This window comes from Peromyscus leucopus, chromosome 1 (genome assembly GCF_004664715.2).
Source record: "Peromyscus leucopus breed LL Stock chromosome 1, UCI_PerLeu_2.1, whole genome shotgun sequence".
Lineage (NCBI taxonomy): Eukaryota > Metazoa > Chordata > Mammalia > Rodentia > Cricetidae > Peromyscus > Peromyscus leucopus.
Genome location: NC_051063.1, coordinates 171,766,096 through 171,784,891, shown reverse-complemented (window position 1 = coordinate 171,784,891; position 18,796 = coordinate 171,766,096). Strand labels below are relative to the sequence as shown.

Sequence of the window (18,796 nt, the reverse complement as noted above, 5' to 3'; positions counted from 1 at the left end):
GGGAGGCAAGGAGTTGTGTCTGAACATTTCTCTCAGAGTAGGGACCGTGAGGTGAGCCTCTGTGTCACAGGATCCTGTTGTGCCCTGTCTTGGTGTCCCTGTGTGTTCTCTGTGTTGCCATGCGTGGGAGCATTTAGGGTCCCAGGACATGGTGTGTCTGTGTTCTTCACCGTGTGCCCCCATTTGATCTCTGTGTCCAACACCAACCACATCCCATTCCCAGTGTCACATTCACCGTGTGCCTTTGCTTTGTCTCGTGGTGTGTGTGTGTGTGTGTGTGTGTGTGTGTGTGTGTGTGTGTTCTGTGTTGGAATAGAGTGTGCAGTGTGTGCATGTCTGTGTGTGAGTGAGTGTGTGAGTGTGTGAGTATGTGTGTGTGTTCTGTGTTGTAGCGGAGTATGCTGGATGTGCATGTCTGTGTTTTTGTGTGTATGAGTGAGTGTGTGTGAGTGTGTATGGAGTGGCATGTGCAGGGTGTGTGTGAATGAGTGTGTGAGTATAAGTGTGTGTGTGTGTGAATGAGTGTGTGAGTGTGTGTGGAGTGGCATGTGCAGGTATCTGTGTGTGAGTGAGTGTGTGTGTGAGAGAGTGTATGTGTGAGTGAGTGCATGTGAGTATGAGTGTGTGTGAATGAGTGTGTGTTGTGGAGTGGCATGTGCAAGTGTCTGTGGGGATCACAGGTTGATGCCAGGTGTCTTCCTCAATTGTTGTGCACCTTCTGATTATTTACTCTGTGTGTGTGTGTGTGTGTGTGTGTGTGTGTGTGTGTGTGTGTGTATCATGTGTGTGCAGGTGCCAGTGGAGGTCAAAAGAGGGCGCTAGACTCAATGGAGTTACAGGCTGTTGTGAGCCAATGAATGCAGATGCTGGAAACTGACCAGGGTCCTCTGCAGGAGCAGCATGGGCTCTTACCCGCTAAGGCATCTCTCCAGCCCCTGCACCAGACTTCTCACAAATGTGCTGGGGATTCGAACTCAGATCCTCACACTGTGCACAAACACTTTACCAACTGCCATCTCCTCAGCCCCGTCTATGGGTGTTGTGAGTGTAAATGTGCATTGTAACATTGTGTCTTACTCAGTGAGATGACCTTGTGTCTCCTATCAGGATTCATGTCTACGCTAAGGGCCTCTCTTGTGCCTGTGTGTGTTGTGTGCGTGTGTGCGTGTGTGTGTGTGTGTGTGTGTGTGTGTGTGTTGTGTGCATGCGCGTGCGCGTGTGCGTGCGAGAGAGTGTGTGTGTGTGTGTGTGTGTGTGTATGTGCGTGTGTGTGCGTGTGTGTGTGCGCGTGTGCGTGTGTGTGTGTGTGTGTGTGTGTGTGTGTGTGTGGCCACACATTTTGGAGTAGAATGTGTACAGGTATCATGTGTGACTTTGGATTGATGACATGCTAATCTGGATGCTGGCATCCATGTGGGTCCAAATCTGGCCCCACCTGCTCCAAAGACTCTCATCCTGGGCTATGTCTCCTGTGGCTAGAATGTTCTAGAATGTCCATCTTTGGGTAGAAGCTGCTTGCACACTTCCATCTGGACTGTTGTCTGACTGTAGGTGTGAATCACGTGGGGTGCTGGGGCATGCTGAGTGTCAGGAGCATCAGTGTCGGGAGTCACAGTCAGGAGTGTGTGTTTGTGGAGTCCCACAGGCAAGGACGTGTGTTGCTGTGTGTTTCCAGTTCTCTAGGCACTGGGTGACAGCGTCTGCCACCCTTGGTGCCTGCACATACTGGGTATAACCCTGTGTGTGTGTGTGTGTGTGTGTGTGTGTGTGTGTGTGTGTGTCACATCTGCATCCCATGGGTATCTGTTGACATTGTATGTTGTGCCTGGAGCCTTTTACGAATTGCTGTGTCCATCCCCGCTGTGTGGTGTGTAGCTCTTGGTACGCATTTGGTGTGGCCATCAATGCTTTGTATCACAAGATACTGTGGAGTTTTATTTGGTTGGGAGACAGGGTCTCATGTAGCTCAGGCTGATCTTGAACTCATGGCTGAGGAGAACCTAGAACTGCTGATCCCCCTGCTTCCAGCCCCCTAATGCCAAGGTGCAGGCACACACCAACCCACTTTGTGCCATGCTGGGGACTGAAACTCAGAACTTCTGCATGTTAGATGAGCTCTCTGCTGACGGCACGCATCCGGGGTTCCATTTTAAATTTTTTACTTAAGGTATTTTTTTTTTATTTATATGTGTGGATGATGCATATTTATGCAAATGAATGCCACATGTGTGGGGGTGCCCACAGAAGCCAGAAAAGGGGTGTCAGATTCCCCTGGAGTTGAAGTTACAAATGGTCACAAGCTGCCAGGTAGGTACTGGGAACAGAAGTTAGTCTTTTTAGAACGGCACTCACTCTTAACTCCTGCGTTCTTTCCAGCCCCTCCCCCAACCCCAATTTGAGTGGGGTGTGTGTGTGTGTGTATGTGTGACTACATCCCTACAGCCTTTGGGTGGCCCTGTGTGCCATGGGGATGCTGCTGCCCCGCTAAGTGCCGGCGTGTGTCACACCATGTGTGTGTGGTGTCTGGGTGTGGCTGTGGGTTTCTGAACTTTCGGGAGTTGTGAGTCACTTCTGTGGAGGTTGTGTGGTGTGTCCTGGTGTGTTGGGCTCCATCTCCGGTCTGTCATGGGGTGCTCTGTGGTGTCTGGGTGTGGTGGTTTATAGGTGTGTACCACGGAGGGCAAACGGCTGGAGAGTCACAACCCATTGTGTGTCAGAGAGTGTGTCTTTGCCCATGTGGATGGGCTCCTCTTCCTTGCCTGGGGCCACAAGACACACCCCAGCTCCTCCTTAGTCTCAGAAGGGGATGGGATGGGCAGCCTCCCCTTACCCACGGGCCTCCCCGCCCCTCCCCGCCCTGCCCTGTTGCAGTTACCACTCCCCAGAGGGCACAGGGCTAGGCTGTGCCTTCCAGCGAGAGTCCCAGAGTGAGCCGAACGGGCCTCCGGCCTGGAAGCCAAGCTGGCTGCCATTTGCGTCCTGAGAGGTGGGGGACCCTGGGCAGGAAGCTGGCTGAGCCCCAAGACCTCAGGGGCCATGGGCGGGGAGCTGGTGACTGGCCTGGGGGCCCTGCGACGGAGAAAACGCCTGCTGGAGCAGGAGAAGAGGGTGGCCGGCTGGGCACTGGTGCTGGCGGGAACTGGCATCGGACTCATGGTGCTCCACGCCGAGATGCTGTGGTTCCTGGGTTGCAAGGTGAGTGGAGCCCTTGGCAGAGCAGGGAAGCGGGCAGGGACCCCTGGGCGCGAGGGAGGAGAGCTAGGGTCTTAGACCTCTGGGTGTGAGAAAAGAGGACCGGTCTTACATTCCTGGGTCTAAAGGAGGTGGGGTGGGTGCGCCTCAAGTCTTGCACTTCTTAAGGTCTGAGGGAGGAGGGGTCTGGACCCCCTGGTGCAGAGAGAGGAGCAAGCTAGGGTTTGGACCCCTTGATCTGAGGGAGGAGGGCTGGGGTCTTGCAGTCCTGGCTCTGAGGGAGGAAGAGGGTCTGGATCCCGGAGACCTGAGCTAGTGCGATCCATCCTCTTCCTTCCCCCAGCCCACCCTGCAGGAAGGGAGATGGCTCCCACTGTCAATCTCTGAGGGGGGCGGGCGGTCCAGGTCTTGTTGAGGTCCATGCAAGGCTGACCCCTGATAGCCCGGCTCTGGGGAAGGGAGGGGGGGGGGAGAAGAAGAAGTCGTCATTAGGCGGTGGCTCCTTGCTCGCTCCTTATCTAGCCTTTAACGCCCAGGGCCACCAGGCAGTAGCCGACAAAGAAGGTGGAAAGTGGAACCCCCACACCCCACTGCACAGAAGCTGGATTTCCCCCAGAATGCACCTGTCATTCAGTTGCCAGACAGCGGTTTCCAGTGGCTTGAACTCCTAGTCTCTGGGGAAGAGGAGGCTGGGGGTTCAGACTCAAGAGGAGGCAGGAGAAGGCTGGGCGAGTCTGCCAGGCATGGGGGTGGCACACCTGGGATCTGAGCACTGGGGACGTGAAGGCAAGAGGATCAGAAGGTTAGAGCCAGCCTGGGCTACGTACTGAGTTGGAGGCCAGCCTGGGCTACACAAGACCTTATCTCAAAAAAAAAAAAAATTAAAACCAAATCACCCAGAGAACTTAAACAACGCGGGGGATGGGGAGAACACTTTGGAGAGAGCTATCAATCAATCAATCTTTGGAGGACCAGGGCGTGCAGGTGGGGCTGGGACAGGTCTCAGCAAGCCCTTGGGGTATTCTGGCCTCGGTGAGGCTTGCAGCATGGGAGAGATGGAGGGCAGGGGTTGGCTCTGTGGCTTGAGGGGGAAACACACTTGTTCAATAGGAAAGCTGGGGCTGTGGATGCGGTCTGCCGTGAACGCAGATGGGAAGTTCATTGAGAGATCCTCCTCCGGTCTGGTCTCCGTGCTCAGCCTGTATTTGAGGATCGGGGGTGGGGGTTAGCTGCGGCTGTGAAGCGACTGGCAGCCACATGGAGGGTCAGGGCAGGCCAGCTTCCTTCAGCCAAGTGACCAAGGAGAGGGCAGCCACTTCGGGGGGTGGGGCCGCTGAGAGCCATGCCAACAGGAAACATGGCTGGGGCCTGCCCGGCGCTCCCACGCTCCAGCACCGCGCCCAGCGGGGAAGGTGGGGGTCTGGGAGTCCCGGCAAGATGGGAAGAAACTGGGGGTCCTTCCTTCCCCGAGACCTGCCCACGTCCTTCGCATCTCTCTCTCTTCTTCCACTTCATCACCTGCCCAGGCCCTCTCCTCCAGCCGTGATACTTGGAGGGAACTGGTGCAACTCTCTGAGCCTCAGTTTCCCCATCTGTTCAAATACGTGGCCATTGGTGTCCTCCCAGTTCTTCTAACCTTTGCTTGGTTGAGATAAGGCCTCTGGTAGCTCAGGCTGGCCTTGAACCCGCTACGTAGCTGAGGATGGCCCTGTACTGCTGAAGCCTCCTGCCTCCACTTCCCCAAGTGCAAGGGTCACAGGCATGTGCCACCACACTCGGTTCACACACAGATGAGGGTCGAACCCAAGGCTTTGCGCATGCTAGGCAAGCCCTCTGCCAGATGGGCCACATCCTCACCCCACGATCCCTTCCAAAGGCTGCCCTGGTGACATTCACGTCCCCTCCCTTCCCAATTCCATCTCAAGGTAACAAACTTATTTTGACAGAATGAAGACACCTGCTCCTCAGGAGGAGGGCCAGGTGCCGAGACTTAGGGGAGGAAGAGACAGACAGCTCTTTGGATGAGTTCGAGGCCAGCCTGGTCTCCACAGTGAGTTCCAAGACAGCCAGAGCTACATAGTGAGCCCCTGTCTGGAAAGAGAAGGGGGGGAGGGAGGGAGGGAGGGAGGGAGGGAGGGAGGGAGAGAGAGAGAGAGAGAGAGAGAGAGAGAGAGAGAGAGAGAGAGAGAGAGAGAGGAATGCCCTACAGAGAAACCCCACCACCTCCACCACCAGGGCTGGGCTGTAGCTCAGTCAGTTGAGTACTTGCTTAGCATGCACAAAGCCTGGGGTTTGATCCCCAACCCTGGGCAAATTGGGTGGGATGATGCATTGCCTGGGGGCCAAATCTTTTTCTAGACATCACATGTATACACAAAGGAGGAACTGCTTTTCATAGGGAAAGGGAAAGAATATGAGTTTCAAGACACCTCCGGGTGTCTTCACCAGGCGGGGGGAGTGGAGGGGAGGGGAACTGATCGGAGACGCGGCTGTCTGGTTGGGGAGTAGATGGTACGTTTGCCTTGGGGCAGGCTTCTGCACTTGGGAGGTGCAGAGGCAGAAGGATCAGGAGTTTGAAGCCACCCTAAGCTGAACAGTGAGTGCAACACCGACCAGCAGGGCTCCATGAGACCCTGCCACAAAACAAGACGAAATACGTTCAATACTCAGAGAGGGGGAAGTACGAGACCCCGGTCCAGGTGGGGCATCGGGAGAAACGGATCGTATTGTGGGGACGTGGCTGGTGTCTGATGGGACCGGGGTGCAGACAGACTGAAAAAACTGAACGGGGAGCCTGGGGAGGATGAAGGGGGAGGGGAGGGCTGGGGACAACAGTACCATTGTTCAGGCGGCGGTGGGGGGAGGCCCCCAGGGGCAGGAAACTGGCCCTCTTCCCCTGCTCAGAGGCGGGGTGCTGGCCCAGGCCCAGGTGGGAGAGGGCTGGGGAGAAACAGGTGCAGGGTCAAGGAGAGAACCGGGCGAGCCCTGCGCTAGGGAGGTCTCTCCCGTGGGCATCACCCACCCTAGGGACCTCAGCTGTCCCCAGCTCTCTAGCCCTTCCTCCCGGGATTTAGATCCCTCCGAGGCATTTGCCACACAAAGAGAGGAAGAAAAAAAACTTCTGGTTTATGTAGGCCCTGAACTTCCGCCCGCTGGTGTGCTTGCCCTGGGCTTACAGCCAGGGGAAGTGTGGGAGAGGGGAAGGGGGGACTCAAGGAGCAGGATTGGGGGCCCCTCCAGGAGCTGGGGCTGGGGGTCTCCGGGATTCATTCCCCAGACGAGAGCAGGGTAGAGTGTCCCTCTGCTCTGGGAGGCTGAGTGACGGTCCCTAGCCTCTTCTGGAATTGGGGTTTGGGGGTAAGCCCTGCTTGCTGGGGAGGGAAGGAGCATTCTCTGGGGGGCTGGATGTCTTGTTCTAGACATCACATGTATACACAAATGAGGAACTACTTTTCATTAGGAAAGAGAAAGAATGTAAGTTTCAAACATCCCCGGGGGTGGGGGGGGGCGGGGAGTAGAGGGGCCGATCTGAGACGTGGCTGTCTGGTTGGAGCGTAGACCATAGCTCTTTGCTTTTGCTCTATAAGCCCAGGTAGACCCGAAACTAGAGACCCTCTAGTCTGAGCCTCCCGAGGGCCAGGATTATAAAGCCTGACCATCACACTGGACTTAAGAACGGTTTTGAGATGTCCTGTGAGGAGGGACTGATTTGGGGGCCAGAACATCAGGAATGGGGAAAGGTGGTCTTCTGAAAGCCGGGAATGGGGATGGAAGGGCTGGAGGCACAGGCTCACCGTCTCTTGTCCTCCCCACAGTGGGTGCTGTACCTGCTCTTGGTTAAGAGTTTGATCACCCTGTCCACCGTCTTCCTCCTTTGCCTTATTGTGGTCTTCCATGCCAAGGAGGTCCAGGTGAGTGGGGTCCTACCCCTCAACTGCATTTTCCAGTATCCACCTCCTTCTCCTGTCCTGAGATGCATGTGTCTATGCCCTTGCCCACTGGGATGGAATGAAGCACAGACAGACAGACAGGCAGATTCTGCTGGGGTGTCTGATCCATGCCCCTATCTGTAGGCCCATGACTTCTTGCCCACTTAGGGATGGTGACAGTGACTGCCCTTCCAGCTCCAGGTCCATTGCTTTATAATTATAATAATTATGTAATAATAATAATAATAATAATAAGTGCTGGGTGTCAGGATCATGCACATGTTGGCAAATGAGTCAAACCCCCAGCCCCTCACTGGGGGATTCTAGGCAGGGGCTCTACCACTAAATTATATCTCTAACTTTTCTACAACTGCTATTAATGAGAATAATAATGTGTACTTACAATTTTTAACTTATATTTTTTTATGGGGGCACACATGTGGAAGTCAGCCAATAACTTATGCGAGTCAGTTTTCTCCTTCTACCATGTGGGTTTTGGGACTCAAACTCAGGTCATAGGGTTTGGAGGTAAAGGCCTTGGCTCACTGAGCCATCACACAGGCCCAAAGAATGTGTGCTTTTAGCCGAGTGCCTCTTAGGTGCCAAGCACCTCCGAGGGTGTTACTGTACATGGCTGAGAGTCACTATTTTATATGGGAGTTGGGCACCAGGACCTGGGGAAATGGAAATGGGGATGGGATTACATCTCAGTGAGACCAGAGCTCAAGGATGGCTGGGAAGAGTTGCTGAGTCTGGACAGGAAAAACGTCACACAGAAGTGGAGACTTGAGGGGCTGGTACTCTGTGGGATGTTGTGTTAGGTGACTTGGGATTGCAAAGGTGAGGACACAATAATATAGGGCAGAGATCTGGGGGTGTGGCTCAGTGGTGAGCCCCTGCCTAGAACCCCCAGTGAGGGGCTGGGGGTGTGGCTCAGTGGTAGAGCCCCTGCCTAGAATCCCCCAGTGAGGGGCTGGGGTGTGGTAGTGGTAGAGCCCCTGCCTAGAATCCCCCAGAGAGGGGCTGGGGTGTGGCTCAGTGGTAGAGCTCCTGCCTAGAATCCCCCAGTGAGGGGCTGGTGGTGTGGCTCAGTGGTAGAGCCCCTGCCTAGAATCCTCCAGTGAAGGGCTGGGGTGTGACTCAGTGGTAGAGTGCTGGTCAAGCATACTAAAGAGTTTTATCTCCAGCATTGAGAAAAAAATAAAGTCAGAGTCATTTATTCTCTGGGCCCACTTTTCCATCGCCCCGTTGTGAGACCCGGGCCTCAATTTCCAGATTTGTAAATTGAGAGTGCTAGTACATGAATCTCACCCTGTACGAGCATTTATTGAGTCACAGGCACAGGGGACAGAGCTGTCCTCGGGCATCCAAAATGCTACACGGCACTGTCCTGTAGTCCCAGCACTTGGGAGGCAGGAGGATCCTGAATTTGAACCCAGCCTTGGCTATAAATTACGTTGTGTGTGTGTGTGTGTGTGTGTGTGTGTGTGTGTGTGTGTGTGTTACATGTGGATGCGTGCGTGCCACAGTGTCCATGCGGAAGTTTCTATGGGGTCTCTTCCCTCCATCTACAGCAGTGGATCCTAGGGACAGAACTCAGGGAGTCAGGCTTGGTGGCAAGTGCCTTTGCTCACTGAGCCATCCCACTGGCCCTATTGTTCCTCCCAGTGACATTACTTCAGGGCCCTAAGTGGGAGAGCCCCCAAGGGTACAAACAAGCCCTGGAGGTTAGACGGTTCCTGTCTCGTTCACTACAAATGCATAGTGTATAGAACTTGTCAGTGCCCACAGCAGACACTCAGTTCGTGCAGAAGGACTGTACTCCAGAAGTCAGCAGGAACTAGCCAGGAGAGTCTGAGAGAATGGAGAAGGTAGAGAGGTGGCTGGCTGGAGTCCCGCCTGCCCTTCCCCCTCCCCCTCGCCCCAGCCCCACGCCCCGCGCAGCTATCTCTATACTTTCCTGGCCCAGGGCGTCCCCCACATCTTATCTCGGGGCGCAGGCCGGGTGTGCCGCCGCCTGCCCTGCACCTGACCCTCTCTCCTCCTGTCTGCCCCTTCCCGGCAGTTGTTCATGACCGACAACGGGCTCCGGGACTGGCGGGTGGCGCTGACCCGGCGGCAGGTGGCGCAGATCCTGCTGGAGCTGCTGGTGTGTGGCGTGCACCCGGTGCCGCTGCGGAGCCCGCACTGCGCCCTGGCCGGAGAGGTCACCGACTCGCAGCCCTGGCCAAGCTTCCTGGGCGAGGGCGAGGCGCTGCTGTCCCTGGCCATGCTGCTGCGTCTCTACCTGGTGCCTCGCGCAGTGCTCTTGCGCAGCGGCGTCCTGCTCAACGCGTCCTACCGCAGCATCGGCGCGCTCAACCAAGTCCGCTTCCGCCACTGGTTCGTGGCCAAGCTCTACATGAACACGCACCCGGGTCGCCTGCTGCTGGGCCTCACGCTCGGCCTCTGGCTCACCACTGCTTGGGTGCTCTCTGTGGCTGAGAGGTGAGAGGCCTGGAGCACAGGGAGGGGACATCAGGGCCTGCTGGGTATGGCGGTGCAGACTGTAAGGCTGCGGGCCAGCCAGCATCATCAGCAAGGCAGGCTCACAATTTCCATCCTTCTTGGCTGGGAAATCCCACGCCCGCAATAGGTTGTTCCCAAGCAATCCTCTGGGCCACCTACAACACACACACACACACACACACACACACACACACACACACACACACACACACACACCCCTAGGCGACCCCACCCTCTGGCTCCCATACCGAGTCCAGATTAAGACTCTGGTAACAGGGCCAATCCTAAGTAACCACCTTGTTGAAAGGGAACAGCTTTTCCAAATTAGCAGGTACAGTAAGTGCCGGCTGTGACTGGAAAGCACACATTTGGAACCACTTTGCAGAGGAATTCCCTGCACTCCCTAGCTGTTGCTTAGCAACTGTAAACAGATCCGGGGCTGCCACTGGATCCCCACAGATTATCCATGTCTCCCTTACAGAGAAACCCAGCCTAAGGTGTGAGAGCTGGTAACAGGGACTGTGGCAAAGGCAGGTTTTCCAACCTAACAAAGCCAAACCTTTGGAGCCCAGGCTAGCCCCAGTTGTGCCTCAGCTTCCTAAACGCTGTGCCATGCTCCTGATAAGCCTTTTTTCTTTTCTTTCTTTTCTTTCTTTCTTTCTTTCTTTCTTTCTTTCTTTCTTTCTTTCTTTCTTTTTTTTTTTTTAAGAGAAGTCAGTCAGAAACTGTGTGTGGTGGCACTCAGGAGGCAGAGTCAGGTGGATCTCTGAGTTCCAGGCCAGCCTGGTCTACAGAGTGAGTTCTAGGACAGCCAAGGCTACACAGAGAAACCCTGTCTCAAAAAGCAAGCAACAACAGAGAGGTCAATCGTTTGATCCTCTATCTATCACTTGAAGAGCATGTAGCCTCCTTTGTGGATGTTAAAGGCATGGCTTCCTCTTCATAGAGCCTGCCTAGTGAACTTCAGGCTGCATCTTCAGGCTTAGCCCTCATCCACACACACTAAGTCAACAGCCCTGGTTGCCTAGCTGAACTCAGACAGGCTGTAGATCAGCGGTCCTCAACTTTTCTAACTCTGTGACCCTTGAATAGAGTGCCTCATGCGGTGGTGACCCCCAACCAGAAAATTATTTTCATTGCTACCTCCTAACTGTAATTCTGCTGCTGTTATGGGCCTTAATGTAAACATCTGACATACAGGATGTCCAATAAGTGACCCCTGTGAAAGGGTGGTTCAACCCTCCCGAGGGGTCGTGACTGCTAACTCTAGAGCAAGCCAGACCTGGATTTCTACTCTTGAGCGTCTGGGCCAGGTCACACAGCAGAGAAAAGGCTAGCATTTTTGGCTTTCTGTCCAGGTGCCCCTTTGGATTAAGAGTGGGAAGGGGGAGGAGGAGTGTTGGGGGGGGGTAAACCACACCAGCACCCCCAGGCTGGGGTCTCAGAACTAAGTTCCCTTTGCCCATAGGCAGGCTGTCAACGCCACGGGACACCTCACAGACACACTGTGGTTGATCCCAATCACTTTCCTGACCATCGGCTACGGGGACGTGGTACCTGGCACCATGTGGGGCAAAATCGTCTGCCTGTGCACTGGAGTCATGGTGAGTCACTGCTTGCTTATTCTCACGGCTTAGGAAACCGTGGGACAACGTGGGCCCTCCCTGACATCCCTGAGGAGTGTGGATGTCCGGACTACCCGCCCCACCCCGACACACACAACCTCAGTCTTTACTCAACACCCAGATATTTAGCCCCTTTTGTCCTCTTCATCCTCCCCCTCCTCCTCCTCCTCCAAGTTAGGGCTCTGCTAAGTATCCCAGGCTAGCCCCAACCTCCCTGTGTGCTCCAGGCTGTCCTCAAACCCTCAGGCCTCCTGCTTCAGCCTTGGGCACGCTGGATACTACAGACGACCCATTTTTCTCTCGAGACCTGCTGCCCCTCTAGTCCTCCCTAGGACCTAGGTTTCATTTCCTCAGACCCAAGCCCCAACTTCCCGGCCCTGTTTTCTTCCTGGCCAAGGGATCCAGTCTCCCATCCTCCCCGAGGGCACAGAGTCATCATCCAGAGTATGTTTGGGGGACCAGGCTTCATAGATGCAAACCCCACTTTGTCCCTTGCCAACTGGGGAGCTCAAGCAAAGTGCATGATGTTTCTGGGCCTCAGTGTCCCTGTCTGTAAAGTGGGTTCCCCAGCGGGATTGTTGATGATGAAGAACATCGTGCCAAATAAGTACTTAGTAAACGCAGTCGGGGGAGGGGACTGACGGGCCGGCGGGGCGTGAGGGGGGTGGGTGATGACGGTTGCTGTAACTGATCCCCACATCTGTTCTGACCCCAGGAAGCAGTGGTTGGGGGGAACAGTTGCTTTAACGGATCCTGAGCATCTAGCTGCCCCCACCCTAGCCCCGGAGCCCCCCAGGCAGGGCAGAAGCTCTTAGCTCCAGGCTGTTTCCTCCTTACAGTTACCCTCCTTCTGACCACAGACCCCCCCCAGTTCCTCTCACCCAGCGCTTTCCTTCAGGGCCCAGCTCCAGCGCCTTGGTCTAGGCCTTCCCACAGGGCCCCTCTGCCCCAGTTCCTCGCCCTGATGCTGCCCCAGGACATGTGACTCCATGGGTGACCAGGGGTACGGCAGACAAGTGAGACACCCACACAGTAGTGAGACTTTGGGTCAAAGGAAAAGCCAGAAAAATATTCCCAAGGGTCAGGGACCCCCAGGGCTGCATCTTCCGACAGAAAGAAAAACTGAAACTGTGTAAAATGAGATAACTAGACGCTACTATTTTAAAAATGTATTTAACAATTTATTTGGGAGGGCTTGCCTGTCAGGGCAACTTTTGGGGAGTGGGTTCTCTCCTTCCACCATGAGGGTCCTGGGGTTCGAATTCAGATTGTCAGGCCTAGTGGCAAGTGCCTTTTGCCCCCTGAGCCATTCGACGGCCCTTTTTTGTGGGTTTTTTTTTCGGGGGGGGGGGCGAGAAAAAAGGGCTCCTGTAGCCCAGGATGGCTTCAAGCTTGCCATGTAAGAGAGGCTGATCCTCCAGCCTCAGCGCTGTCCCCCCCACCCCCACCCCCACCACCACCCCCAGGTCTGGGTCTACAGGTGTGTGTCACAGCTCTTGGCTCAGTAGCAGACTGGTCGTCTGCCAGTCTCCGCTCTGACGCTTTGCCGGTGGCAACTGGTGGCATTTACACAGACACTTGGGAGGACATGTCTCTTTCCTCAAGAGGTAGCCCTCCTCCTCCTCCTCTTCCAATTTAGTCATCTAAGGAAAGAGGCATTCAAGCTGTGGGGAGGGGACGAGTGGGGTGTGCCTGTGACCCCAGAACCAGAGAGGCAGAGGCCGGAGGATTGATGCAGGTTTGGGGGCGGCCTGGGCTACATAGAATGACTCTGTCTGCACCCCCTGAACAAACAGAGCTGGGAATCTGGCTTGTCCAGCATGCACGAAGACCTGGGTTAGGTCCCCGGTATGGTGTTAACTGGGCAGAGTGGTACGTGCCTGTAATTCCAGCACTTTGGAGTTGGAGGCAGGAGGGTCAGAGGTTCACGGTCATCCTTGGTTACGTGGTGAATTCAAGGCCAGCCTGATGATGGTGGCATCGGTTGTCCCTGCCCTCTGTGGCCCTGAGATGGTGGGAGGCAGCTGGGGACGCACGTATGGCTGACCCACAGAGGCCCACAGCCTCACATGCCTTGCTTGGTGTACTCACAGGGCGTCTGCTGCACTGCCCTGCTAGTGGCTGTGGTGGCCCGGAAGCTGGAGTTTAACAAGGCGGAGAAACATGTGCACAACTTCATGATGGACATCCATTATACCAAAGAGGTGAGGCTGGGTACTGGGCACCCATACCGGGCCTGCAGTTCAGTTGTCAGATCACTTGCCTAGGGTGCCTAAGACCCTGGGTTCAACGCCCAGCACCATATAAATGGCATGGTGGTGTAGGCCTGTAACCCCAGCATTCAGAGGATGGACACAAGAGGATCAGGAGTTCAAGGTCATCCTCAGCTGCATAGTGAGTTCAAGGCCAACTGGGCTACATGAGACCTGGTTTTGTTTTGTTTTGTTTTTCTTAAAGCTAGTTCCCCTTAAAGCTAGGCGTGGTGGGTGGTTCATTCCAGTAGACCCAGGAGGATTAGGCAGTAAAATGGAAGGGAAATTGTGGTCAACATGGGCTACAAAGCAAAACCCTAAAGGAAAAACTCCACCCCCCCACTCCTAAGCCAGATCTTCCAGGTTCCCAGGGACCCCTCTCCCCTGACACTGTGTTCCCCCCATCAGATGAAGGAGTCAGCTGCGCGGCTCCTGCAGGAGGCGTGGATGTATTACAAGCACACTCGCAGGAAGGACTCCCGAGCTGCCCGCAGGCATCAGCGCAAGTTGCTGGCCGCCATCCACACGTGAGGGTCTCTCTGTGTCCCTGACACCTCTCTGCATGGCTCCTGTGTGCATGCCCAGGCCCGCGACACAGTGTCGGTGGCCCTGGATTCCCAGATTCGGTTCTTTGTGCTCTGCTCCCCTCACCCCTACACTCTGACGTAACCCAGGACCAGGGTTAGAGCTGAGCCCACCTCCCCACAGGTTCCGCCAGGTACGGCTGAAACACCGGAAGCTTCGGGAACAAGTGAATTCCATGGTGGATATCTCCAAGGTACCAGGGCCTTGGGAAGTCTGCGGGAGGCCCTGGGAGGCAGAGGCAGGTGGAGTTCTGAGTTCACAGACAGTCTGGTCTACAGTGTGAGTTCTAGGACAGCCAGGGCTACACAGGGAAACCTCGTCTTGAAAAACCAAAAATAAATAAATAAATAAAAATATAAATAAATACAAAGGAATCACTGCAGGGGGCTGGAAGGCTCAGGTGTATGGTAAAATTTACGGAATGAAGAAAAAGAGCTTCCCACGCATATGCAAGACACCGTCCCCTTTCAGACTTAAGAAAAAAGGCACACAAAGAGCGCCAATGTTTGTTTTCAAATTATCTTTATTACTTACATGTGGACGGATGTGAATTTCCTTCCAGGTGCAATGCTCACACAAACAAAGCCAGGCAAATTTACAGAGCAACTCAAACACTGACTACAAACCCAGCTCAGAAAAGAAAAAAAAAAAAAATTAGCGGACAGGACGACAAGTGACGGCATTGTTTAGAGAGAGCCAGTTCCCGGTGCTGTCGTGAAGTGAGCGCCCGAGGGCAGAGTGGGTCCCAGCGCTGCTGGTGCTCACCGGTGACGGTGACGTCACAGCACCGCTTTGGCCTGGCTCACTCCGCTCCTTCTTTATGTAGTGGTCTTCGCCTTTTGCCTTTAGCCTGGCACTGCTCAAACAGCCGCCCTTGGCGCTAAGGCCATGGTAAACATAGCTCCAGACACAGGTCCCCAAACTACATGACACGTCGGAGAGAGGCCAGGGTGGCTCGGGTGGCCGGAATAGGTGGGTCTGTAGTGATGAAGCCTGGGCACAGAATTCGAGAGTTTCCACAGCAAGCTCACAAGGTTGGGGATGAGAGCCTGCCTGGCATGCATGCCGCCCTGGGTCTGGTCCCCAGCTGTCCATAGACCAGGCAGGGCAGCACATGCCTGTAATCCCAGCATTTGGGAGGCAGAGGCAGGAGAAATTCAAGGTAATTAGGGATGAAGAGATGGCTCAGCGGTTACTGTTCTTGCAGAGGGCTGGGGTGGGTTCCTAGTTCCCGCGTGGCAGTTCTCATCTGTCTGTTAACTCCAGGAACACAGTAAATTTAATTCCAGCTTGGGCTACATGAGACTCTACCCTCTCCCCGCCAAAAAACAAAAAGGCTCACGGACCCCCAGGATCCACTCCAGAACGAGGCTGTCTGGGTCCGGGAGGCAGGCACCACCAGTTCCACAAATAACGAATGGGAATGAGCACGTGCTTCATTTCAGGCCTTCTGGTGCAGCCTCCATGCTCTTCCCTCAGCTGTTAGCATGGGCCCTGGGGCATGTTTTTTGTTTGTTTGTTTGTTTTGAAAGCAGGTCTTCAGATTCTCAGGCTGGCCTCAAACTAAGTCATGTAGCCAAGGATGACCTTGAACTGCTGATCTTCCCATCACTACTTGTCTGCTTACTGAGTGCTGGGATTACAGATGTGAATCACCATGCTGGGTTTAGGTGGTGCTGGGGATCAAACCCAGAGCTTTCTGCGTGCTAGACAAGAACTCTACCAACTGAGCTACATCCTAAGCCTGCCCGCCCCTAGAGTTTTATTTTCTTAGGTTTATTTGTTTTATTTTATGTGTGTGGTTGTTGTGCCTGCGTGTATATGAATGCATATACTTTGTGCCTTTGGATGCCATCAGATCCCCTGAAACTGGAATTACAGACCTACCATGTGGGTGCTGGGAACCGAACCCAGGTCCTCTGCAAGAGCAGCAAGTGCCCTTAACCACTGAGCCATCTCTTCAACCCCTGCCCTGTAGTTTTTAAGACTCTTAAGCCTAACAATAGCACCTGCCCAAACAACCAGGGTCGGAGTGGTCCCCAGAAGATGAGGTCGTTGATGGTTAGGACGGGTCATCAAGGGCTGGAGAGGTCTTACGGGTGCTCTGCTGTCCCACTCTGTAGAGCGGACGGGGGCTCTCCTACCCCCTCACCCCAGTGCCCCCTTCCTACTCAGATGCATATGATCCTGTGCGACCTGCAGCTGGGTCTCAGCACCTCCCACCGGACCCTGGAGAAGAGAATCGACGGGCTGGCAGGAAAGCTGGATGCCCTGACGGAGCTGCTCGGCACTGCCCTGCAGCAACAGCAGCTACCGGAACCCGGCCAGGAGGCAGCCACATAGCTGGTGAGGGCCAGGGACTGGGCCGGGAAAACTCCCGAGGAAGGAGCAGGCCCCTGTGGCCAGTGCCCAGGGCGGCTGCTGCCCATGTGTAAGGCCACCCTTTCTCTTAAGTGTGTCATCTTAGGACTTTGAGCTCGGGGCTGGGCTGGCAAAGAAGGAACTCATTCCTTCTGTGCTTGTTAGGTGGTTCAGGGACTGGAGGTGGGACCTAGGATCTTGTGTATTCTAGACAGAGGCTGTACCACTGAGCCACACCCCAGCCCCTCACTGGAGGACTCTAGGCAGGGGCTCCACCACTGAGCCACACCCCCAGCCCTTCACTGGGGGATTCTAGGCAGGGGCTCCACCACTGAACCACACCCCCAGCCCCTCACTGGGGGATTCTAGGCAGGGGCTCCACCACTGAGCCACACCCCCAGCCCCTCACTGGGGGATTCTAGGCAGGGGCTCTACCACTGAGCCACACCCCAGCCCCTCACTGGGGGATTCTAGGCAGGGGCTCCACCACTGAACCACACCCCCCGGCCCTCCCCTAGCCCTCTTTCTTTGCGTGGTCTCCGTCCCCATGTCCACCTCTACCCTCCCCTCCTGGGCCTTGGCACCTTTCTCTTTTCCCATCTCTAGCCCCCTCCTGGCTTCTGCCAGCCTCCACCTCTGGCGTCCTTGCCCTGTGCTTTCTAACCTACTGCCTATCTACCACTCCTGCGTTCTCAGAACCCACGGAAAAAGAATCAGGCTATGTACCCCAGGACAGAGCTCAAGGACATCCTCCCTGCCACTTCCGACCGAGCCCCATGAGGAAAGCGCCTCAAGATGCCAGGACGGAAGTGTGCCCACACTGAGACGCATGAACTCTCTGGTGGTGGTGGCCGTGAGGAGGCACGGGCTTGGACCTCCGACCTGGATGGGATTGTGGCCACCACGATGCCCTCATCAGACGCGCCTTCGCTGTGCTGCTCCTCATGAACTCTCAAGCTCTGCCAGAGGCGGGGGTGCCTGGGGTCCAGGATGCTGGGACCCTTCAGTTAACCGCGGGCCGGCCACGCTGAAGAAACCAGGTCCGAGAGGCGGGAGCCGGTGCCCCCTGGTGGACGCCACGGAAGACGCCACTTCCCCGGAATGCAGAGACTTGTCTGCGGGAGCAGGGGTGTGGGTACCGGTCACCTGTCCACGGTCACACTTTGTAATAAATGGTAAACAAAGTCAGACGCCGCTGCCGTTTCTTTCCAAGTGCCCGAATCTTTCAGACCTCGCCACGGAAGGTACTTGCCCTGTCCCAAGCTCAGTTTCCCCAACTGCAGAGGAAGCTTGGGCAGGGTACGGAGGCCTATGCCTCCCCAAGTGTCCTCACCACTCAGGAGGCTGGGCTCCTGGGCGGGGGAGTGCACACCTCTAATCCCAGCACTGGGGAGGCGGAGGCAGAAAGATCCCTTGTGAGTTCAAGGCCAGCCTGATCTAGAGGTACATACTGAAACCCGGTCTAAGAGAGACAGAGAGAGAAGAAAGCAAGGCGATCTTGGTGTTTGGGGCCAGCCTAGGCTATATTTGGGGGTCCAGTCTCAGGAAAGAAGGAAGGAAGGCAGGAAGGAACAAAACATACAGAGAGCTGGCCACACCTATAGCCCCAACACTTATGAGGTAGAGGCAGGATATGAGTTCAAGGCCAGCCTCAGCTACATGAGACCTTGTCTCAAAAACCACTAAATGGGTTGGTGGGGTGGCTCCGTAGGTATAGGAGGAGCTTGCCGCCAAGCCTGACGACCTGAGTTCAATCCCCTGGACCAACAGGGTAGGAGAGACCCGACTCCACGGTGGTCCTCTGACATGTGGGCATAACGGCACATCCCACCCACTACCCACAAACAAATAAACATAAAACAAACTAAACAAAACAAAAACACTAGCCAAGTCTTCTGAAGTGCCCACCCCCAGCTTTATAAGCCAGGCAGGTGACATGGACACCCTGCCCAGATCTGAGGCCAGAGCAAGGAGTTCCAGTTCAGGCAGATGGACATCAAGGTTCGGATTCCGCCTTCCGCTTGCTGTGTGACCTAGGACAGGCAGCCTCACTTCTTGGAACATTGTTTACCACCTGTGAAATGTTGTGTCTCCGTGGAACTGCTGTGACTGAGTTGAGAAAAAACAGGGCCATAGAGGGCTGGGCCAGCGTTTAGTATTGTCCCAAGCGGGAGGGGTTGTCTTCACCACCGCCGTTAATGATGTTCACACATGGTGTGTGGCTGCCGTTAATAATTTTCACACATGGTGTGTGGCTACCCAGTCTTCGTTGACTTCCCCCTATTCATTCACGTCTGACCTGGTCCTAGACGCCAAGTCACACACCGAGGGATGAGCAGGCACC

The 18,796-nt window shown here is 55.2% G+C and overlaps 1 protein-coding gene across 2 annotated transcripts; it reads left to right on the top strand.

The window, feature by feature from the left end:
• Nucleotides 1-1,797: 1,797 nt before the first annotated feature.
• Nucleotides 1,798-17,637, top strand: Kcnn4 (potassium calcium-activated channel subfamily N member 4). 2 transcript variants are annotated; one of them, XM_037201579.1, is made up of 10 exons: nt 1,798-2,307; nt 2,872-3,195; nt 7,008-7,103; nt 9,187-9,608; nt 11,098-11,233; nt 13,348-13,458; nt 13,915-14,033; nt 14,215-14,284; nt 16,267-16,437; nt 17,149-17,265. In XM_037201579.1, exons 2-9 carry the CDS (start codon nt 3,037-3,039, stop codon nt 16,432-16,434), a joined length of 1,281 nt encoding a protein of 426 aa, XP_037057474.1. In that variant the 5' UTR covers nt 1,798-2,307; nt 2,872-3,036; the 3' UTR covers nt 16,435-16,437; nt 17,149-17,265. The 2 variants fall into 2 exon arrangements, with proteins under 2 accessions (XP_037057474.1, XP_028749718.1); XM_028893885.2 differs by having other exon boundaries at nt 1,798-3,195; nt 17,149-17,637.
• The last annotated feature ends 1,159 nt before the right edge of the window (nt 17,638-18,796 follow it).